This window comes from Salvelinus alpinus, chromosome 1 (assembly GCF_045679555.1).
Source record: "Salvelinus alpinus chromosome 1, SLU_Salpinus.1, whole genome shotgun sequence".
NCBI lineage: Eukaryota > Metazoa > Chordata > Actinopteri > Salmoniformes > Salmonidae > Salvelinus > Salvelinus alpinus.
The window spans coordinates 37,348,346-37,371,733 of NC_092086.1; the positions used below are offsets into that span (position 1 = coordinate 37,348,346).

A 23,388-nucleotide genomic window follows, 5' to 3' on the forward strand; every position below is an offset into this window, starting at 1 on the left:
TAATAGTGCTTAACATGATTTTTGGATGACTACCTCATCTCTGTACCCCACACATGCAATTGTCTGTAACGTCCCTCAGTTGAGCATTCAATTTCAAATACAGATTCAACCACAAAGACCAGGGAGGTTTTCCAATCACCATGAGGCCAATGGTGACTTTAAAACAGTTACAGAGTTTAATGGCAGTGATAAGAGAAAATTGAGGATGTATCAACCACATTGTAGTTACTCCTAAATACTAACCTAACTGACGGAGTGAAAAGAAGGAAGCCTGTACCGAATAAAAAATATTCCTAAACATGTATCCTGTTTGCAACAAGGTACCAAAGTAATACTGCAAAAAAAATTGGCAAGCAATTAACTTTTTTTCCTGAATAAAAAGTGTTATGTTTGGAGCAAATCCAATATAAGACATTACTGAGTACCACATATTTCTCTATTTTATTTTCAATATATTTGCTACATTTTCTAAAAACATGTTTTCACTTTGTCATTATGGAGTATTGTATGTAATAAAAAATCTCTTGAATCCATTTTAAATTCAGGCTCTAGCACAGCCAAACATGGAATAAGTCAAGGGGTATGAATACTTTCTGAAGGCACTGTATGTAGCCTTAGAAATAAGGTTAATGAAATCAATAACTTGCTAACATCGGATAACATTCATATACTGGCCATCTCTGAAACTCACTTACAGTACATGATTTATTTGATGAAACAGCAGTAGCAATACAAGGATGTAACATCTACAGAAAAGACAGGAATGCCTCATCTAGATCACCTCATCTAAACCCTTTTCTTGTGGGGTGCTACTTTTCACCACGAAGTGCTAACAATCAGTATTTGGATCATATGTGTGCAATGCTCGATATTGTGTGTGATATTAACGAGAGGTCTATTTTCTCTCAAGAGGAACCTTCTACCTGTGACTAATGCCTGTTATATGACCCAGGTTATCACTCAACCAACTACAGTGCATACAAATAGTGTTGGATCTGTTACATCGACTTGTATTGATCATCTCTTCACTAATACTGCAGAGCTTTGCTCCAGAGCAATATCAGTTCCCATTGGCTGTAGTGACCATAACATTGACCACATTTATATGCGCACAGCATTCCGGATAGTAGCTCATATCCCGCTTAAGGTCTTTATAGGTATAAGCCATTTACATGCACCTCTGATATCCCTCTAATGAGTATCCCTGTATCCATGAATAAAAATAATATTCCTCATCTAAGTTCATATGGGTTAAATGGAATTGTAACTGAAATATGGACACTGACTGTAGGCCTACAACCTCTCACATGTAGCATAATATAATATTAACTCCTGCAGAATTATGCATTTCTTGCAGTGAAATTATACAACAAATTCTAATTTTGTCTTGGGAACAGGAGTGGAGAAATATGATTTCTTTCTTTCAGGATCTCTTGAGAAAATGCAAATGCACATGGTATGTGTTATCTTTCACACTGTTATGCAAGCACACAGTATTTCAACCACATAAAATATGCACCCAAGACAAACTGAAATCTTATCAGAAACATGTTTTGTCATTTTCTCAGCTTTTCATTTCCTTAAAACTGGTCAAACATTTTGCACAGGACCAATCTTTCTATTGTTTTGGAGTTATTGCGTTTTGTCCCCGGTCCCTAAACAAAACAGACAACTTTACTTGTATTAACTACATTACTAATGCATTCATTCTATCGATGTAAGACATTATTCTGGTGAGCACTACTTTATTGAATTTTCTGGGGCAGCAAGTTATGACAGAAGAGAAGCTGCATGTATCAAACTATAGTTGATAAACAAATGGCCTACCAAATGTCAGAAATTATAATATGGCCAATGGCGATTTTAGCATGTAAATCTTGGTGTGGCAAAAACAAAAAAAAAGTGCTATGTATATAAAAACATAGCTGATATGGCTTTTATCTATAATTTCTCTTCATTATTTCTCTTCATATGACAAGGATTAAAAAGGATTTGCCAGTAGATTGGTGACTTGATTCATGATGACTGCTAGATAAGATTTTGAATGTATGATGTTGACATGATCAGTCCAATCAAAGCTACTGTAGATATAACGTGATTTGACGTAATTTTATCTGTGGCCAATGACCTTGAGCCTTCTTGGATGGACACTTCTAATGTAACTCTATGGCAGCACTCAAGGAGCTAGAATTTTAGAGCTCTGCCCTTAGCCTTGGCAGTGACGTCTTGTCCCCATGACTGACAGAACACTGCGCCAATCACGGCGCAACGCTCCATATTTTCTGCTGGCTTGCCCCACCACAACAGAAAGCACTGAGCTAGGCTGAAACACCTGCATTTTGGAGCTTCCTTATTAAAAAAACAAAAAAGAGACCTTGTTTGTATGCGGCTTTATTAACTCAATGATATATTTTTTTTTAATTGTTTGCAAACTGACACGTATTAATGCCAAAATAACATACAAAACAGGCAAGCCTTTTTATTTACTTATATTTTGCAAAAAATGTGGGGTTCAAAACTGCCTTGAATGACAGGTCGCCACTGAATATGGCCTACCAAATGTTGGAAATTATAAGCAGAAACTTACAGTAACTTAATTATAGTAGGCTAAATTATTAGGGTGGGTCAAATTGCACAAGTAGCCTACTTTTTGAAGTGATTTGTTTAACAATCAGATGAAAACATAATGCATCACACAACACCCATGATATGCAAAACTGAACCTGCCCAAACCGCAAAAACAACAATAAACGGGATAAAATGTTAACATGCCACAGTATCCCGTTTTAGATCAGCATATCCCAGGTATCTAGCCCGAGTTTCTTATAACTGGGAAACAAGCTTTTTCAGGTTATTGTTAACGGTATATGATGTGTAAAAACAAAATACTTGAGTATCCCGATGTTGTGAATGTAAACGTGGTCCCTGTGACAATAATAAGGAAAGCCAAAGTGCCAAAGGATGGGCCTAAAGTAATTTATAAGAGATCATACAAAAAAATGATCAGCAATCTTTTGTTGAAATATGTATGTTGGTCTGATGTGTATGAGGAAGTGAATCCAAATGTAAAGTTATTCATGTATGCCAATTGTTGACAAGCATGCACCTGTTAAGAAACTAACTGTGAGAACTGTTAGAGCCCCCTGGATTGATGATTAATTGAAAAATTATATGGTTAAAGGAAATTGTGCAAAATAGGTGGCAAACAAGTCAGGCTGCTCAACTGATTGGTTGACACTGTAAATTGAAAAAGTTTGTGACTTAACAAAAAGAAGAAGAAATTATAATACCTAACCAATATAAATGACATAAAACACAATGGAAAAAGACATTGGAGTACCTTAAATTATATCATGGGCAGAAAACCCAATTCATCTCCATCGTTCATTGAAGTTGATAGGTAATTTATAACAAAACCTTTCGATATTGCCAATCATTTCAATGACTTCTTCACTAGTAAAATGGTCAAACCTAGAAGTGAAATGACAACACTGAACAGTGAACCAATCATATTTATGTATAAAATATCTAATAATAAAAGAGAAGGATTGCTGTTTTGAATTTGGTCAAGTTAGTGTGGGAGAGGTGGAAAAATGGTTGTTTTCCATCAATAATGATCAGTCACCAGGTACAGACAACCTTGATGGGAAAATATTGAAAACGGTAGCAGATTGTATTGCCACGCCTATTTGCTATATATTTAACCAAAGCCTAAAGTACTGTGTGTGTCCACCGGTGTGGAAGGAAGCTAAAGTAATTTCACTGACTACAAATAGTAAAGCACCCTTTGCTGGCTCTAACAGCTGCCCAATCAGTTTGATGCCTGTTCTTAGTAGACTGGAGAGAAATGTGTTTGACCAAATACAATGCTATTCTTCAGAGAACAAGTTAACTACTGACATTCAGCATGCATATAGGGAAGGGCACTCAACTTGCACTGACTCAGATGACTGATGATTGGTTAAAAGACATGGATAATAAAATGATAGCTGGAGCAGTATTGTTAGATTTCAGTGCAGCCTATTACCTTCCCACAAAGTTATACACTACACACTAAACTACTACATTATTTGAATAATCTGTGTAGTGATAGGGCAAAAACCAGGACCGAGTTTGGGAAACCCTGGACTCTAGCCTAATGCAAAACATGCCTTCTACTTTTAACTTTACAAAATAGCCTCCAAAACCCTACTCAATAAATTGGATGCAGTCTATCACAGTGCCATCCGTTTTGTCACCAAAGCCCCATATACTACCCACCACTGCGACCTGTACACTCTCGTTGGCTGGCCCTCGCTTCATACTCGTCGCCAAACCCACTGGTTCCAGGTCATCTACAAGACCCTGCTAGGTAAAGTCCCCCCTTATCTCAGCTCGCTGGTCACCATAGCAACACCTACCTGTAGCACGCGCTCCAGCAGGTTTATCTCTCTGGTCACCCCCAAAACCAATTCTCCTTCCAGTTCTCTGCTGCCAATGACTGGAACGAACTACAAAAATCTCTGAAACTGGAAACACTTATCTCCCTCACTAGCTTTAAGCACCAGCTGTCAGAGCAGCTCATAGATTACTGCACCTGTACATAGCCCATCTATAATTTAGCCCAAACAACTACCTCTTTACCTACTGTATTTATTTATTTTGCTCCTTTGCACCCCATTATTTCTGTCTCTACTTTGCGCTTTCTTCCACTGCAAACCAACCATTCCAGTGTTTTTAGTTTTTATTTTACTTGCTGTGTTGTATTTACTTCGCCACCATGGCCTTTTTATATTTTATTTATTTATACATATATTTGTTTGCCTTCACCTCCCTTATCTCACCTCACTTGCTCACATTGTATATAGACTTATTTTTTTTTTCACTGTATCATTGACTATATGTTTGTTTTACTCCATGTGTAACTATGTGTTGTTGTATGTGTCGAACTGCTTTGCTTTATCTTGGCCAGGTCGCAATTGTAAATGAGAACGTGTTCTCAATTTGCCTACCTGGTTAAATAAAGGTTAAATTTTAAAAAATTAAAAAAAACTTCTGACACACGGTGGCAGTCCTTGCCGGTACCAACCCCTTTGACGTCGGTTTCCACTAGATAGCACAGTCACAAAGTCGAAATTGGCTATATCGTAAAAATAATTGAAAACATGCTTTTTGGTCTTAATTTAAGGTTAGGGTTGGGTATACGGTTAGCGGTGTGGTTATGGTAAAGGCTAGGTCTAAAATCACATTTTAAGAAGATACATTGTAGAAATAGGCGGAGTTTCTGACTTTGTGGCTGTGGTAGTTCTTTATACCTCAGTAGTGGTAACTAGTGACGACCGTTGATGTCATCCGTAAAACAGCTGGAGGTGGGGCACCAGTGTGTGACGGATGTACAATGTATCCAATGGAAAACGACAACATGGGTTCAAAATCAAGCAGTGACCCAATCATCATTGAGTAAATCTAAAGCTCGCCATAGTATCAACCCCCTCTCTTCTCGCTTCCGCTGAACAACACGGCCCTTTTTAAGTTCAGTGGGGGAAGAGAAAGGGGGACTCTGAAATACGAAGACAAAAAGACACAAAACAGACCTGAAAGGGCCCTGTCTTCTACACGGGAAGACTATTGTCAAATCAAAGGTCGATTATATGTTAACATTTCGTATTTGCATCATTCATTATTGGCTAGCTATAACTAAAGCGGGTAGCTTGGTTTGTTAGCCATTGCTAGCTAACTAACATCGGCTAGCTAGCTTGAACTAACTAGCTAACACATTTAGCCAGCTAGCTACAACACGGAAGGGAAAGTAAAGCCAAATTACAATTTTTTTCCTCAATTTGACATAACAAAATATAAGCTGCCTAGTTGTTTGTTTAACTTGATCGGTACTTGTTTTTTGTCTCATCGAAGAAGCAACACGAAACGAAGGTCTTGACTGCCTGAACCACGACAAAAAAAAGTAAAATGGCGGAGCCGGACAAATTAAACATCGACTCCATAATACAGCGTCTTCTGGAAGGTGAGGATTTGCACTTAACTAGGAGTCAAGACACTTCATTTGATTAATTACGAATCAGTTGCTATTTGGATTTTTGTATTTTCAAAGAAGCGTCAGAATTCTAAAGATATCTGGTGTATGTTAGCGTAGTTGGTAGGCTTAACGTCAAGTTAGCTGTTCTCTTTGAAAACGATGTGTCCGGGTTAGAGCGCGAGAACGTTTCCTAGGTCTACGAACTAGTAGGGAGATGGCTGGCTTGCTGCTTCAATCTTTATCACTCGGCCTGAAGTGCCCATTTTGTTGTAATATTAGTATTAATGGCAAATCATTATTAAGATGACGAACACGGCTATTTTACGATGATGCTGTGTTAGCATCATTCTTTATACCTCAGTAGTGGTAACGAACTAGTAGGGCAAATGAGAGATGGCTGGCTTGCTGCTTCAATCTTTATCACTCGGCCTGAAGTGCCCATTTTGTTGTAATATTAGTATTAATGGCAAATCATTATTAAGATGACGAACACGGCTATTTTACGATGATGCTGTGTTAGCTAACTCTAGCTAGCTACTGTAACGCTAAATATGTTCAGTGTTCTGTCTGGTGTATGCTGTTATACAAATTAATGCAAAGCTAGCCAGTAACGTCGGTTAGTAGGTTTTGTTTACCATTCATTTCTGTTTCCTGCATCCAATCTTTCCATAATGTCGTTTTTTTGCTTGCCAGTATTTAGCTAGCTATGTCTAACACACACCGGTTTTACTGTAGCCTAGGCAGACGATAGTACGATCTAGCGCCCATGTACTATCGTCTAGGTTGGATGTGCATTCCCGGTAATACACTAGTGTCCCCCTATGGATCGACTTGTACATAAAACATCCTCCATTCAAGGGAAATATGCTTACTTTATTTTTGAAACACAATTCCACACCACAATTGTTTATATTTTTGGACAATCTAATATGTTGCACACCATGTTCAACCAAGAATGTGCAATATCCTAAATTGTCCGAAAAGACTAATTGTTTCATGAAGAAAGTATGCATATTTTCAGTTTTTTTTAATGCCCATTAAAGCTAGTTAAGGAGGGAAATTATGGATTTGCATCCTGAATGGAGGATGCTGTATGTAGGAGCAGGCCCATTGCAATTCATGCCTGGATGAGGGAGAAGCATACTTAAGCATGTTTTTCAGGGCTGCTGATGCAATTTTCATGTGCTGAAAGCGTGCTTGCTGAAGTAATAACTTGCTTTTATTGTTTAAATGCAAGCTACAGTAGATTTAGCCATATCATTAGTGGTTGGTTACACAGAGTGAAGGGCACCAATAGGTCACACTGATTTTCATTCGGTGCAACTGTTTCCACCATGATAACGTACTACTGTGATACTCCAAATTCCATGGACAGGAAACATCAGTGCCCTGGTTTTAGACTCTTATCTGTCTAAAGAAGGCCAATGGCCTTTACTACATTATAAAGTAAAGGGAATGTCCAGATTTGGGTTTGTTTTTCAGTGACCAAGTAGCTTATAGCAGGGCTGAAAGTTGTGCATACTGTAAACACTAGAGGTGGAAACATTATGGCGCATTAAATTCTCTGCGATCGCAGTAAATTTGTAATGTAATGAAGTGTTGCTTCCGTCCCTCTCCTTGCCCCAACCTGGGCTTGAACCAAGGACCCTCTGAACACCGCAACTGTCACCCAAGAAGCATCATTACCTATAGCTCCACAAAAGCAGTGTCCCTTCAAGTGCTAGGGAAACAACTACTTCAAGCTTTGAGCCAGCACTAGTTAGCGGTGCTGGCTAGTAGTAATTGAACACTACTAGCCCACACCGCTAACTAGTTAGGTATTTTACATAGGCTACAGAAGCATGAATAGTAGAAATATGGGCGGACTTGGTGAATGTGAGGGACAGTGTTGTTTGCAAGTAGCAGGCCTAATGTCTTTCTTTCTCTTGGGTTTTTACTTTGAACACGTCTTTTGTTGTGGGCAGCTTATGGATTTATTGATGGATTAAAACGATTCCGCTAACCGTGTTTGTTTGTGACCACCACACCATTCTTGGAGTATTGTGGAGGTTAATGACTGTTGAATAATATGTAGGTGTTAGTGTTTGGTGCATGGGAGAAGCTGTCTATACCACACAGGTTTGCCTACCCTCAGTCCTGGCCACTCCTTAGATTTACGATGGCTTCTATAGTAACAGATATGAGCCTTGGGGACTGTGTGTGTACATGGGGGGGGGGGGGCAGAAGCAAACTTATGATCTGTATGATAAATGTTGCGTAATGGGAGACCTGAGGCTGTCAGACCAACATAAACCCCTCCAGCTACTAAATCTGCATGGGCCTTCTGCTGTAATGAGCACAGTGGCCGAGCCAGACATGAGCTTCTGCTGGCCTGGGAACAGTTCAGAAAACAGGAAGTGGGGCATTCTGCTGCTCTTGGAACTTGTCTAGTTAGATTTAAAAAATGTCTCTCGAAGTCTGGTCTAACTGGTTTAAAAGTCACATCAGGTGTTCAAACCCCTGGATCTGCTGTTTTTGTTCTTCCCTTTTTGAAATCTATTGATCTAGATCTATACAGATTATTACTGTATAAATTTATAGGCTATCGCTTATTTCTGTTTTGACAATTATTGACTGTAATGGTTCTGCAGTTAACCTAGACATTTTCACATGTCTGTTTTCTCAGTGTTATCGCTCCTCTACATCATGGTAATAGCGGTGCATCATGTTGTAGGGCTCCACCACAGATAGAACAATAATTCTGACATTTCATTGGATGTATAAGTGTGGAGCATCTGATTGACACTTCCACTCACTACCTAATATGGTGATGAGAGAGAGCCCAGTGGCCGGCAGTGAGACAAGATGGAACGAGATGGATTTTTGCAGACATCGTGATCATTTTCTCCTCGATGAAACATTTGACCTCAACACAGTTTTCTGTTGTCAAAGCTAGAATCCGTTATGAAGAGTGGACTAAGTTTTGGAGATTTTACCCTTTGTCAAAGTAAAACAATTAAATTGTTGTTTGGAAGGAGTGCAAGGGCAAATTGAGTTATTGCACACACACTTCAGAGTAGGTGTTCCTTCACGGAAATATACAAATACGTGCTAGAACGCACCAATAGGACCGCTCTTGCTTGGTTCTGCCCACTCCTTGCTTGTTCTGCCCACTGACTCATTTGTTCCCGTTGGAAACGCCAGGCGGTGGTCTATCTTGGGTTAGTTATAAAAAATCTTTGGCTCCACCTTGTTTTCTGTCCCCAACTGTTTGAACAACATACTAGCCTGTCCACTTTGTTGTTTCCCACAATGAAATCAGGTATGGGGACTGTGGATCGGTCTCTGTTCGTACGTTAGTAAAAACGCCATCTCAGACAGCACTGGCCCGAGTTTGATGAAACTTGGGTGAACGATGTCACTGATTGGCCCAAGGCAGGAGCTATAGTAATTAACTGAAATGTGTGAGTCACACCAGAGAGGAAGAGGTGAAGCGAGAGGGATAGCTGGGCCCAAAGTCTGTCTTCTTGTTTTTATATTTTTCGCTCGTATGGAGGTCAATGCTTTATCTTGGCCAGGTTGCAGTTGTAAATGAGAACTTGTTCTCAACTAGCTTACCTGGTTAAATATAGGTGAATGGCTTATTTGCTACTTAATTGATCAAATAGAAGTTTCATAATGTTTTAGTTGTTAGTTTTTATGCTCATTGCACATTTAAAAACAGGCTAGACAGCTAGTAGACTAGACAGGGTCTGCTCTGTGCTAAATTTTGGGAGTTGAGACATAAAAAGGGTATTGTTGGAAAGGTTCACTTTTCTATTACAGCAAAATGTCTCGAATATGTTTCGGTGTCCATATGAATGATTCTGTTGTACCAAACCTCAAATTAAAATAGCCAGTTGAAACTGCTTGTTGTCATAGAGAAAGAAGTAATCTATCAACTTTGTTGTTGTGAGTGGCAGGGGGAGGGGCTTGGTGTGTGTGAATGGGAAGGTGCACACAGCACTGGAGTAAAAAGACAAGCAGACATAAACGCTCATAAAAATGGGAGAACGTTATTCTTGAGATGCATGTGTTTTGGAATTTTGCGCTAAAATGCAATTCAAATTAATTAGATATATCGCTCAGCCCTAGCCCCTTCTGACTTTGACTGTGGCTCTTGATGGCTGGAAGTGTTGTGGAAACCGTGTTCTACTCTGTCCATGATAAGGTTGTCTGACAAGTTCAGAAAAATAAGAAAAAAACAGCTGTACTGGCAGGATATAGCGGACCTTTTTTTCTCTTGCGGTGTGGCAACTCATTACAAGGCAGAGTGTTTGCCTCTGTCGTGAGAGTTGTCATAATTAGCCTAACACGTCATGTAGGGCATTTTCTAAATTCGTTTTTAAGTCTTGGCCAGTCCATAAACCATCACCTGTGGCTTTTTGTCCATCCAATCCTGTTGTATTTCTATGATGTAGAGACAGGCCAAGGTAACTGCCTTCTGGTTGCTTAATCACTCGTTTGTCAGAGAATGGTGACTGACCACCATTGACCTTTAGCTGCACCATGTACACCTTAACACATGGGCCAGCCTGGTGACAATGTGTGCAAACCAGTTAAATGTGGTGACGGTGTGACTAGTTTCAATGGGATTAACCATCAGCCTCCTGACCTGTACATTGAACGGTCAGTCCAGGCCACTACTACCACCTCCTGTCACCATCTATGAGGATGTCCATATCAGCCATGGACATATCAGGAGGGGAATCTGAAGCCAGCCAACTGTTGATTCCCAACGGCTTTCCTATTGTGCTTGTCCAACTTTTTTATTTTCTATCCCGTGACCAGCAAAGCGGAAAGCCCTTTGTCTGACCCCCTCCCCATCCCCCACGCCCCTGCTCTAAGCACACTGTTGCCATTGGCCATGTGGCTAATTTAAGAGTAAGCTCTGTCATGGCTTAGCCCACCCTAATCCAGGTTTAAAGTGACAAGCAGCACTACCCTATTTATACCCACATTTCACTCTTTTAGGCCAAGGCCTGTGTTGCTGCCCTAACATGACACTGCTCATTTAGATCTATTGCTGAGGTCCTACCTGGAAGTCCTCGTCCGTTTCCATCCTCCATTTTCAGAACAAATGTGTGTGCCCCTCTCCCACTGCCTGTGATTTTATTAGGGCAGAATATATTTTTGTGAAAGGACTACACTGAACAAAAATATAAATGCAACATGTAACAATTTCTAAGATTTTGCTGAGTTACAGTTCAAATAAGGAAATCGGTCAATTGAAATAAATTCATTAGGCCCATTAGGTCACAAATAACTTACAAAAAAGGTAGGGGCATATATCAGAAAACCAGTCAGTATCTTGTGTGACACATCTCCTTCGCATAGAGTTGGGCTTAGTGGTTAGAGCGTTGGGCCAGTAACTGAAAGGTTGCTTGTTCGAATCCCCAAGCCGAATGTTGTCCCACTCCTCTTCAATGGCTGTGTGAAGTTGCTGGATATTAGCGGGAACTGGAACACGCTGTCGTACACATCGATCTAGAGCATCCCAAACATGCTTGTTGGGTGAGTTGTCTGGTGAGTATGCAGGTCGTGGAAGAACTGGGACATTTTCAGCTTCCAGGAATTGTGTACAGATCCTTGCGACATGGGGCCGTCCATTATCATGCTGAAACATGAGGTGATGTCGGCGGATGAATGGCACGACAATGAGCCTAATGATCTCGTCACGGTTTCTCTGTGCATTCAAATTGCCATCGATAAAATGCAATTGATTATTGTTCCTACCTAATGCCAGCCCATACCATAACGTTGACATCAGCAAAATGCTCGCCTACACAACGTGGTATGCAGTTGTCAGTACGTCCAACTGGCCTCACAATTTTTCTAAAACCATGTTGGAGGTGGCTTATGGTAGAGAAATGAACATTACATTCTCTAGCAACAGCTCCCTCAACTTGAGACATCTGTGGCGGCGTGTGATAACTGCATGTTCTCTAGTTTGGTATTTGGCAAGGTCAGCAACGTTCAGTTTGAGCTGTCAGCTTTGACAAGTGTTCAATTAACCCTGGCGTGTGTTTTTGTAAAGAACACTGTCTGCACCCAGCTTGTAAAGCAGAATGTCACTGAAGGGTTTCAGGCAATTTTATTGTTCTGCTCTCAAGTGTGTCGATACTCCATTTAGCTTAAGCAATTACAGTACCAGGTGCATGATAGAGCACAACAAGTGTCTATGGATGAATATTATAAGGTTTTCTGTTGATGCTTGTTTGTCATTGCCTAGTTCTCCTGTGATGGTTTATAGAGCGCTGGCATTGGACTTTTCACCTGCACCTAGGGAAGACAGCAGAACGTGCAGGAAAGGGGGTGGAATTGATTCTGTGACACAAACAACCCTGATGCGCATTCTTGCACAAGTCCCCCGTACATCATGAGTCACTGGAATACACTTACTACATGCTCCGTTATATCCTTGCCTGGAGCTTGTCACGCAAACAGGATTTCTGAATAATACAGTCCTACTGTTGTATTTGTTTGACTATAGATGTGCTGTTGTAGTGATCCCTTGCAGCTATAGTGAAGGTTTTAGTTTGGGAGGAGTGTTGAGATTGAAGTAGGAGCCTCATCCAGCTGATCATATTAAACCTGTACTTGACCTGCAGCACCACAAAAGCCTCAAGCTGCCCTGCAAATCATGCCAACATACTTAAGAGTATTCCCTGCTCCAGGGCTACAATGGTGCGCTAACTACATTAAACATATTACCAATTTGTGGCTCCAGTAGAGCTGATCACCTGTCTGTGTTGATCATTGAACACTTATCATGTCAGTTGCACTGTGGATTTGCACCTCTGCTTGATGAACACGTAACACTTACACAGCCACAGGGTGAGTTTTCCTTTTCCTGGTAGAATATGTGTGAATGTCATAACTAGCTACCATACTCAACAAACATGTAAGATTCTTGAGATCCAGAGCAGAGTTAGGGGACAGCCAGGAGCATGCCTCAGGAAGATGCTCAGCGCAGCACTGTGCATGTGTCCCTTGTGACCTGACCACATCTGACTAGCCCGCTACTACCAGCCTGCTACTACCAGCCTGCTTAGCTCTGCCGTGTGGTCAGAGGCGGCCTAGCAACGTTTGCTGTCAGTTCACAGGCTACCCTATGCTACCAGACTGCATGCGGTGCACTTGTAACCAGAGAGCTCTGAAGTTGGCCATCAATGATATGTTTATTTAATTGTATTTTAGGCCTACTTTGATTTGAAGGGCAGTGTATTTGATCCTTGTTTGAGTCGTACAGTGTGAGATTCGCTGCGTGTTCCTCTTTCCGTTGCAGCCTCTCTGTCCTGGTTACATCAGCAGACAGGCAGGTGATGTGTTTATACGTGCTTCTGGGGCTGGGTGCACACTGCACACATTTGTTCAGACACATAGCCAGGCCTGTACCTTCTGCTGGTGCTCAGTTCAACACGTCCATCATCATCCTCTAGCCTTGAGTGCTCAGAAATAAAGACCCCAACCCCCTCTTCATTTAGGTTTCACGCTCTGTAACCTTGAGATTCACACATCAAATAGTTCATCCTCCTGGCTTGTGCTGTGTGAGCAGATTCACCTTGGCTCTGCAGTATGCTCAGGGTTGTGCTGTCAGCGGGGGCCCGTGATATTGATTGGTTTCTCTGCTCTGGTGTGCTGTGTGTTAGGTCTGTGGCTGTGCTATTTGTGTATGTGTTGTTTCCATGGTCTTGGCCTAGCATGTTTGTTCCAATAAGCGCAACGTCAGTCCTCACTCTGTTTGCTCTGTCTTTCTCTCTCCTCCAGTTAAGGGCTCTCGGCCAGGCAAGAACGTTCAGCTGACAGAGAACGAGATCCGTGGCCTTTGCCTCAAGTCTCGCGAAATATTCCTCAGTCAGCCAATCCTGCTCGAGCTTGAGGCACCACTCAAGATCTGCGGTGAGTCATATTGGATAAGTTACGATGGCTGAAATTGGTTTCATAGTAATTAATGTCAGTGTAGCAAAGCAGCTGCGCCTCTCTGACACAACTGATAGTGAAAGCTCCAAGGTTTCATAACACGACTGATTGTCTGATTTACTGTAGAATTCTAATCTCTAATTGCCTTTGTTATCTCAGTCCAACGGCCTGTAATACACACACAGATCTAATGTAGTCAGGGAGGGTGTGGTAGTGACTGACTGGCCACCTCTGTGCTGCCCCCTGCAGGTGACGTCCACGGTCAGTACTACGACCTGCTGCGGCTGTTTGAGTACGGAGGCTTCCCCCCGGAGAGCAACTACCTGTTCCTAGGGGACTACGTGGACCGAGGGAAGCAGTCCCTGGAGACCATCTGCTTGCTTCTGGCCTACAAGGTCAAATACCCAGAGAACTTCTTCTTACTGCGCGGCAACCACGAGTGTGCCTCCATTAACCGTATCTACGGCTTTTATGACGAGTGTAAGTGCCGAGAAGAGAAGCTGGAACACATGCTTAACAACAGAAGACCGGAACACACAGAGTATTAGCTATTTAGTAATGCCCCTTGCTCTTTGTGGCCCCTGCTCCTCTTTAGGTAAGAGACGGTATAACATCAAGCTGTGGAAGACGTTCACAGACTGCTTCAACTGTTTACCCGTGGCTGCCATTGTAGATGAGAAGATCTTCTGCTGCCATGGAGGTGGGTGGTGTATGCTTGCATGGTCTGAGTGTGTGGGTCTTTCCCCTGTGGGCCTTATCAATAAGCACTTGGTGGCCCCATGATCGTTTGGATTAACCACTCCCCTTAAGTGTTTGTGGTGGAAGATGACTCAAGTGTATACACTATACGTTTGATAAGAGGTGGTAGTTATCAAGGTGTGATTTCAGATATTATTGTTCTTGGTGGTAGAAGACAGTATCATGGCAGTCATTCATTTGTATGGTGATGTAATGTTTCTGTGTGCTATGGTCTGTCCAGGCCTCTCTCCAGACCTCCAGTCCATGGAGCAGGTGCGCAGAGTGATGCGACCCACAGATGTGCCTGACCAGGGCCTGCTGTGTGACCTGCTGTGGGCCGACCCAGACAAAGATGTCCTGGGCTGGGGCGAGAACGACCGCGGGGTCTCTTTCACATTCGGGGCAGACGTGGTGGCCAAATTTCTGCACAAACACGACATGGACCTTATATGCAGGGCACATCAGGTAATGGCTTAGCTCAGTGGTTTAGAGTTTTGGATGGAGGTTAGGGGCTGGGAAGAGAGTATTTTGCGGGACACTGTCAGACCAATGGTAGGTTTGGAAGAATAGAGGGATCTTGTTATTAATCAGGGAAATCAGATGATCGAAGGTCATTGCACCTACATAAAATATTGAAGCACTTTTTTAAAGCTGGAATCCTTAATTGGTGACTGCCACGTCTGTTTGGGATATTACAACAACAAAGAAGTTGCTGTAAACAACAAACCCTATTTTTCCTCTCTGACATCATTGCACGCGTGATATAACAGCAGAATATGTACTGTAATTTTTTTGGTCCATGCTGCCGAAGACGACTCCTCCGTTTCACAACACAAACAACAACAAAGGTGCTGGGGTGAACAGTGGCCCTGTTTCCCCTGATGCGGATTCCATCTTTAAAGTGTGTCATTTTGTGTTTTTACTGGCGATGGAGGTTGTTCATTTAAGATGGTAACTCCTCTGTTTGAAATGTACTGATTGCCCTGCAGTTGTTGGTTATCCACTCCTGGTATTTTTCCTGTTTATTTTTCATTGCGTTCTTACCTCTTTCATTCCTGTCCTCAGGTGGTAGAAGACGGTTACGAGTTCTTTGCAAAGAGACAGCTTGTTACTCTGTTTTCTGCCCCTAACTACTGTGGAGAGTTTGATAATGCCGGTGCCATGATGAGTGTGGATGAGACCCTCATGTGTTCCTTTCAGGTGTGTACTCCTCTGCTTTTCTCTCTGCCCCTTTTCTCTCTCCTTCAGTCTAGATTTTTAAGCTCTGCCAGTCCCCTGTCTTACCTGTTATGTGCTGTAGTGTTCAGTCTGTAGGAGTATATGTATATTTATAGCTGTCTAAAGAAAGCATCTCTGTTCCTCAGATTCTCAAGCCAGCGGATAAGAAGCTCTACTCTTATGGTGGAGGTGGAGGAATGGGATCTGGACGCCCCGTCACCCCGCCACGGAATTCCGCCAAAGGCGGAAAGGCCAAGAAATAACACCCAATGGACCCCACTCCCTGAACCAGGCCCCCCCCCCCCCTCCCACACTCTTTCTCTACCTCCCTACTTTTTCCCTCATCACCAAACAGCAACAAAGCAGACAGTACCTAGGGTTCGGTCCTCTTTTTCTCTGATCCTGTTTTTAACTGTTTGAGTGTATGTATGTCCGTGCGTGTGTCTGAGAGGTTTATTGTATTCTGTATGTCCTTCCTTTCCCCTGCTCTGTTCTCCTGTCACTTTGTAGATGAAATTGGTCCTTCCTTTCAGTGATGTAAATGCACACCTGGGGGGGGGGAAAGGAGCCTTTACTGTTTGTTAGGGCCCTGCACTGTTTTGATGCTCAACACAAGCTTTTGTACATCCTGTTTGAGAGGTGTGTGTGTGTGTGTGTGTATGGAATGGGGTCAATCTGCATGGTCAGATGGTAACAACGGCACACACCACACACAGAGAGCACAGGTGGATATGTGCAGATGGACCCTTTTAGTTTATGGATTCACAAAGATCAAGAAGCGGACACGTTTATTTTTTTTCTCTCCCAAAAAACAATGATTTGAAAACGCAATCATGGATGTGAAATAGTTTTGCTTTTCTGTTTTTATTTTTTATTTTTTGAAGATGCATAAAAAAAAAGTTTGAATCCTTGAGTTTTAGTTTATTTGGAAGCCGATGATTAATAAAGAGCCGTTTATTTAAAATATTCCATCACACTGTTCACTATGTTCACCTCACCATTGCTTTGTGATTTGTTTATATATTAAATTCCTCTAACCCATATGTTGAACTCATTCCACAAAGGGCTGCGTTTCCGTGGGTTTTTCCTCCACCCTTGTACTTGGTGGATGAATTAAGGTCACTAAATAGTAATGCATTTCAGGGATCCCGAGTGGTGCAGCGGTCTAAGGTACTGCATCTCAGTGCTAGAGGAGTCACTACAGTCCCTGGTTCGATTCCAGGCTGTATCACAACCAGCCGTGAGTGTGAGTCCCATAGGGCGGCGCACAATTGGCCCAGTGTCGTCCGGGTTAGTGTTTGGCCGGGGTAGGTTGTCATTGTAAAGAATTTGTTATTAACCGACTTGCCTAGTTACATTCGGCCCTCCATGCAATGAGTTTGACACCCCTGCTCTACCCCCTTTGTCATTCCCACTTGCTCTTCTCTTGTCTGAACGGTATCGAAAGCTTTGTTTGTTCAGGGTGGGATGTTGGCATAAGTTGCTGGCTCCAAGAAATACCCATTTCCTGCACAGCATATTGGGGGCTTTTGCTTAGCCATTTTCTATCATCCCCTTTCCTTCAAATGTGTTCTCCTTGCCCCTATCCTTTAAACACGGTCAATGTTCATCTCTCTGGTTCTCCCCACCCCCCCATCTTCCATATTCTGTCTCCCATTTTGCTCAGCAGTTTCCCTCTGGGTTCTGAGTAGTCAAAGAATGTCATACCTCAATTCTCACCCCACTTTGCATCTGCCCCCACCCCTTACTCCGCTCATGGTTTTCTCTTCTCTTTTATATTTAAAGATGTATAACAACTTGCCAGACAGCATTAATGCTCATTTCCTGTGCTGGGTTCTTTCTCACATTTTAGGAGCTAGCGCATATCTGCTTCTAGTGCTCTCTCCTCTCCACTAGGTGGTGCATTTCATACAACACTCACCATTGCGTCATCTCACTGAAGATGGGATCAGGAGTACTGTACATTCAATGCGCCCCCAACAGTGCTGAGTGCGTTCATGGTGCATAGGTGGCAGTATGTTTTTTAAAGAGCACATGGCTCAAGGTTTTTTGGCTTTGTAGTTTATAAAGAAAATTGATCATATTGTGAGACCAAGGAGTGTTGGTTTTAATGACATGTAATGATCTATTGACCAGAGGAAGTGTTATTTGCTGTTATAAGGATATTGAATGCTTGATATACAATATGTTACATGGAAAGGTAATACGCTTGTTTTTAAAAGAGCTGTAATATTAGAGAACATTTTGGGTTGGAAAACCTTTTTGCTGATAAAATAACGGCAGGAGTTTCAAGTTGTCGGAATTGTCAATGGCTTTTTTTCTGACAAGGCTTTAAGACGATGATTCAGAGCTGTAATGTAGACCATCTGCAATTTTTGGAAAATATGCATTTTGGAAACAAACTTTGCTTACATGCTTTAGGCAGTAGGGTAGAGCAATGCCTCAACTTGAAGATAAATTGTTTTGGGAATCATTGCAGGTCTTAGTATTGCTGTCCTGAATGATACTTCACAACTTCCAATTTCACCCGACCCTACTCTGTTCATAGCAGGGTAAACGTTCTGCTTGTAATGTTGGTCAGATCATTAATTTGCTAAAATCATTATTAAGACATCACCAACAATCTACTGTAACTATCGATATCAATCTTATTTCTTTTGAACTTTTATTTCAAGGACTAGGGCAATATAGATATTGTGATAATGTAAAACGTTTTTATTTTATTTTAACCAATCAGGGACGTTTTTCCTTAATGCACTGTCGCTGGGTGCAATACAAGGCCACGTTCAGTTGCCAAACGTTGTCGAACGTTGCAGATAGAAATGTCATGAATAGAGCTGATGCGTTCGTATTCTACATGTCAGAGGCGTTTGTTCTACATAGCCCTTTTTCTATCCGAACGTATCAAAACGTTAAGTCCTGCTGAACGCGCCCCAGGCTAGAAAAGCTAAAATATAAATGAATCAAAAACGTTAAATAAAAATAAAATGATGTTTTATTTTTATGTAATTTGTTTTCCAACCAATCACAAATCCTGTCTCTGTTACCGGGTAGAAAATAAAAAATAGTGAATTTGTACTTTGTCTGTTTTTGTCTTAAAGATGATACAATATGGAAGTTTTGCTCGAGTGTTGGCTGTATGGTTCGTATGCATGATGTGCAATATAAACTTTTGGGTGTGGGGAGGTTCGCCCCTCTTCTGTCTAGAGAAGTAATTTCTGGACAATATTACTGTCCATAATAGACCATTTTTGTCTCAAGAAACGGCCAATATTCCATAATGGAACTTTAAATGAGCCATGGTTTGTGTATAATGTAAGATAAATTGATGCTATATATTGTGATACATACTACATATTGTATGTTTGAGATTACATTTTAAATGGGCGCCATCTAGTGTATAAAACAACGTATGCAGTTCATCTATAGGAAATCATTTATAGTAAAATTGTATTATAGGGAGAAATAGGCGGAGCATGAATGCACGTTTCTATTTTGCACATTGCCCTATCAATTCCGATCATATAAAACAGCTGAACCAAATCTCAAATCAATAGCAGACAAAGCGCCACTGGAACGGAGTCAGGTCAGCCTTGTTGAATTGTTTGGGTTAAGATATAATTCAAACTGAAAATGGATCCTTGTGATTGTTCAAAAAGTAAGTTTGCCTAATGGAATTGATCTCTAAATTCCGAATTGACCTGAACGGGTACAATGGATTTTTATATAGAGTTGCAATGCAGGTAACCCTTATTAATTTAGTAGTTGACGTGTTTTGTTTATAGCTGGAAGCTGCAGTTGCGGTGGCCTCTGCAAGTGTACAAACTGCGAATGTGCCACGAAAAGTAAGGGCATGTGTTGAGCTGTTTGAGCTCGGAACAAGAATTGTTACACCAGCAATAACTTCTGCTAAATATGTGTATGTGATCAATGAAGTGCAATCCGTCAAAGCGACGTTAACGGATGGAGTTGGAGAAATGTACACTTACTGTGCTATGGGCTGTTGATACTGACTATCCATTATATAGTTGTAGCTTTAGTGTTTATTCTTTTCCAATATTTTGTAGGCATTTTATATTGTGTTCTGATGGAATAGGCCTACGACAGTTAAACTAAGCGCATTATGCATTTAAGCTAAGTTCTTAAAGAATCAATGGGTACATGTCGAATTTGTCAAAACAGCTGTAACAAGTGCAGATTGCTTTAAAAAAAACTTTTTTACTTTACAGTCTTGTGAACAATTGGTAGCCACGTCTTCGACAGACTGAACATCCCAAACCAATGAGAGGATTCGAAAAAATTGGGCCCGGGTAGGCGTGCGTTACACCGAGAGAAATATTATTGCATTCAAGAACCGGGCTGCCTCCTGGGCGTGAGCCAGGTGCCCGGAGAAAGCCCACGGCGAAGTCGGCTCTAAGTGACATAATTATGCGCGTGGAGTAATGAGTAGGATTGTCTTCACGTGCAATAGTAATTTCTATCTGCCTTCCCTATGAAAACTAGTTTGCAAATTCGGTGCGGTGCAGATTATTGACTGTTCGCTTTGCGAACCGGCTCCTCCACCGCCTTTGCCCGTTCACATCAAGGGCCATAGGCTGTGCCCCGCTGCTCGGCTTAATGAAATCCGCCCAGTGTAAACGCGCAACCCACCATTGAGACCTAAGAGCTAAATTGACTACCCTGGTGTCCCTTTAAAGCAGGGTTCCCAAACTCGGTCCTGGGGCCCCCCTTGGATGCACGCTTTGATTCCCTCCCCCCCCTCCTAACACTACACAGCGGAATCAAATAATCAACTCATCAAGATGCAAGTTTGGAAACCCTGCTTTAAAGGAATCCTTCACCTGAAATTAAAAAGTTGCATATCTTTCCTTACATTGTAAGCATTTAGTGCAATGTCCAAATAATTTAAAAATGGAATATCCACAGTCAAACTCTGGATGCTGCCACTAGTGGCATAACATTCAGCTGAACTTTTAGCCCAGATAAAATGCCTTCAGGCCTGTTACACTGCTCAAAAAAATAAAGGGAACACTTAAACAACACAATGTAACTCCAAGTCAATCACACTTCTGTGAAATCAAACTGTCCACTTAGGAAGCAACACTGATTGACAATAAATTTCACATGCTGTTGTGCAAATGGAATAGACAACAGGTGGAAATTATAGGCAATTGGCAAGACACCCCCAATAAAGGAGTGGTTCTGCAGGTGGTGACCACAGACCACTTCTCAGTTCCTATGCTTCCTGGCTGATGTTTTGGTCACTTTTGAATGCTGCCGGTGCTTTCACTCTAGTGGTAGCATGAGACGGAGTCTACAACCCACACAAGTGGCTCAGGTAGTGCAGCTCATCCAGGATGGCACATCAATGCGAGCTGTGGCAAGAAGGTTTGCTGTGTCTGTCAGCGTAGTGTCCAGAGCATGGAGGCGCTACCAGGAGACAGGCCAGTACATCAGGAGACGTGGAGGAGGCCGTAGGAGGGCAACAACCCAGCAGCAGGACCGCTACCTCCGCCTTTGTGCAAGGAGGAGCACTGTCAGAGCCCTGCAAAATGACCTCCAGCAGGCCACAAATGTGCATGTGTCTGCTCAAACAGTCAGAAACAGACTCCATGAGGGTGGTATGAGGGCCCGACATCCACAGGTGGGGGTTGTGCTTACAGCCCAACACCGTGCAGGAGGTTTGGCATTTTCCAGAGAACACCAAGATTGGCAAATTCGCCACTGGCACCCTGTGCTCTTCACAGATGAAAGCAGGTTCACACTGAGCACATGTGACAGACGTGACAGAGTCTGGAGACGCCGTGGAGAACGTTCTGCTGCCTGCAACATCCTCCAGCATGACCGGTTTGGCGGTGGGTCAGTCATGGTGTGGGGTGGCATTTCTTTGTGGGGCCGCACAGGCCTCCATGTGCTCGCCAGAGGTAGCCTGACTGCCATTAGGTACCGAGATGAGATCCTCAGACCCCTTGTGAGACCATATGCTGACACATGCACATTTGTGGCCTGCTGGAGGTCATTTTGCAGGGCTCTGGCAGTGCTCCTCCTTGCACAAAGGCGGAGGTAGTGGTCCTGCTGCTGGGTTGTTGCCCTCCTACGGCCTCCTCCACGTCTCCTGATGTACTGCCCTGTCTCCTGGTAGCGCCTCCATGCTCTGGACACTACGCTGACAGACACAGCAAACCTTCTTGCCACAGCTCGCATTGATGTGCCATCCTGGATGAGCTGCACTACCTGAGCCACTTGTGTGGGTTGTAGACTCCGTCTCATGCTACCACTAGAGTGAAAGCACCGGCAGCATTCAAAAGTGACCAAAACATCAGCCAGGAAGCATAGGAACTGAGAAGTGGTCTGTGGTCACCACCTGCAGAACCACTCCTTTATTGGGGGTGTCTTGCCAATTGCCTATAATTTCCACCTGTTGTCTATTCCATTTGCACAACAGCATGTGCAATTTATTGTCAATCAGTGTTGCTTCCTAAGTGGACAGTTTGATTTCACAGAAGTGTGATTGACTTGGAGTTACATTGTGTTGTTTAAGTGTTCCCTTTATTTTTTTGAGCAGTGTATATAGCAGCCACAGGTCTTGTTGGAATACCAGTCATGGTCATTAATCAGTACTAATCTCTTCTCTCATTTCTCCAGGTTGTTGTTCCTGCTGCCCGACTGGATGCAGCAAGTGCGCCTCTGGTTGTGTGTGCAAGGAGGGCAAGACGTGCGACACAAGCTGCTGTCAGTGAGGGCTTGACGCATGACACTATGTCCTCTACCTGTGCACATGCCATTATCCCTGTTGTACGACAAAAGAGCATTGTAATAAACTGCAGCTCCAATTTTGGATGTCTTCAATCATGTGACTGTCTCCTTGCTTTTTAGTGAGCAGTAATGTGAATTCCAGTGATATTACCATTTCCTTGGAACGTTAAATGTCTGGCTAAGTAAACATGTGATCTGTCTGTAGTGGGTACCACCTGGGGCCAAAATCAGGCCCTTGCTGGTAAAGGGGGACTTCGCATGTCTTCCTTAATCAGTGGTGCCATAGATTTAATATTGTTCATAGGACATGAGGGGGGTATCTACTGTCCTTGATCAATCCTCAGTGATTCCAGTTGTCTGGCTTCAATCTAGTCCTAGACATTTGCTAAGTGTTCTATTGCCTCACACTGGCTGCGTTTAGACAGGCAGCCTAATTCTGATATTTGTCACTAATTGGTCCTTTGACCAATCACATTTCAGAGCTGACCCATTGGTAGGAAGAAATATCAGAATTTGTATGCCTGTGTAAATTCATTTTAATAGACATCGTAATATTGGCTTTGTGTTTAACCCAAACGTAGGCGTATAGGCTTAATCAAGGTCTAGAAAACTGGCCCAACACTTCAGTATAGTTGGTGTGCGTTGGAATGGGATCGATCTACAATGATTTGTACCTCAAGCCTGGGTAGTTACAAGCTTACACTGATGCGTTATTCCCTCGG

The 23,388-nt window shown here is 42.4% G+C and overlaps 2 protein-coding genes across 3 annotated transcripts; both read left to right on the top strand.

Annotated features, from left to right (window-relative positions):
• Window positions 1–5,481: 5,481 nt before the first annotated feature.
• On the top strand, window positions 5,482–16,951 carry ppp1caa (protein phosphatase 1, catalytic subunit, alpha isozyme a). 2 transcript variants are annotated; one of them, XM_071399802.1, is made up of 8 exons: window positions 5,482–5,621; window positions 5,893–6,001; window positions 13,802–13,933; window positions 14,204–14,434; window positions 14,550–14,654; window positions 14,934–15,157; window positions 15,758–15,892; window positions 16,057–16,951. In XM_071399802.1, the coding sequence occupies exons 2-8, from the start codon at window positions 5,947–5,949 to the stop codon at window positions 16,171–16,173; spliced, it is 999 nt and encodes a 332-aa protein (XP_071255903.1). In that variant the 5' UTR covers window positions 5,482–5,621; window positions 5,893–5,946; the 3' UTR covers window positions 16,174–16,951. The 2 variants fall into 2 exon arrangements, with proteins under 2 accessions (XP_071255903.1, XP_071255912.1); XM_071399811.1 differs by having other exon boundaries at window positions 5,491–5,621; window positions 5,896–6,001; window positions 16,057–16,876.
• A 2,501-nt stretch (window positions 16,952–19,452) lies between these two features.
• LOC139574857 (metallothionein-like) lies at window positions 19,453–22,759 on the top strand. Its single transcript, XM_071399826.1, has 3 exons — window positions 19,453–19,568; window positions 19,696–19,755; window positions 22,556–22,759. The coding sequence occupies exons 1-3, from the start codon at window positions 19,544–19,546 to the stop codon at window positions 22,648–22,650; spliced, it is 180 nt and encodes a 59-aa protein (XP_071255927.1). The 5' UTR covers window positions 19,453–19,543; the 3' UTR covers window positions 22,651–22,759.
• The last annotated feature ends 629 nt before the right edge of the window (window positions 22,760–23,388 follow it).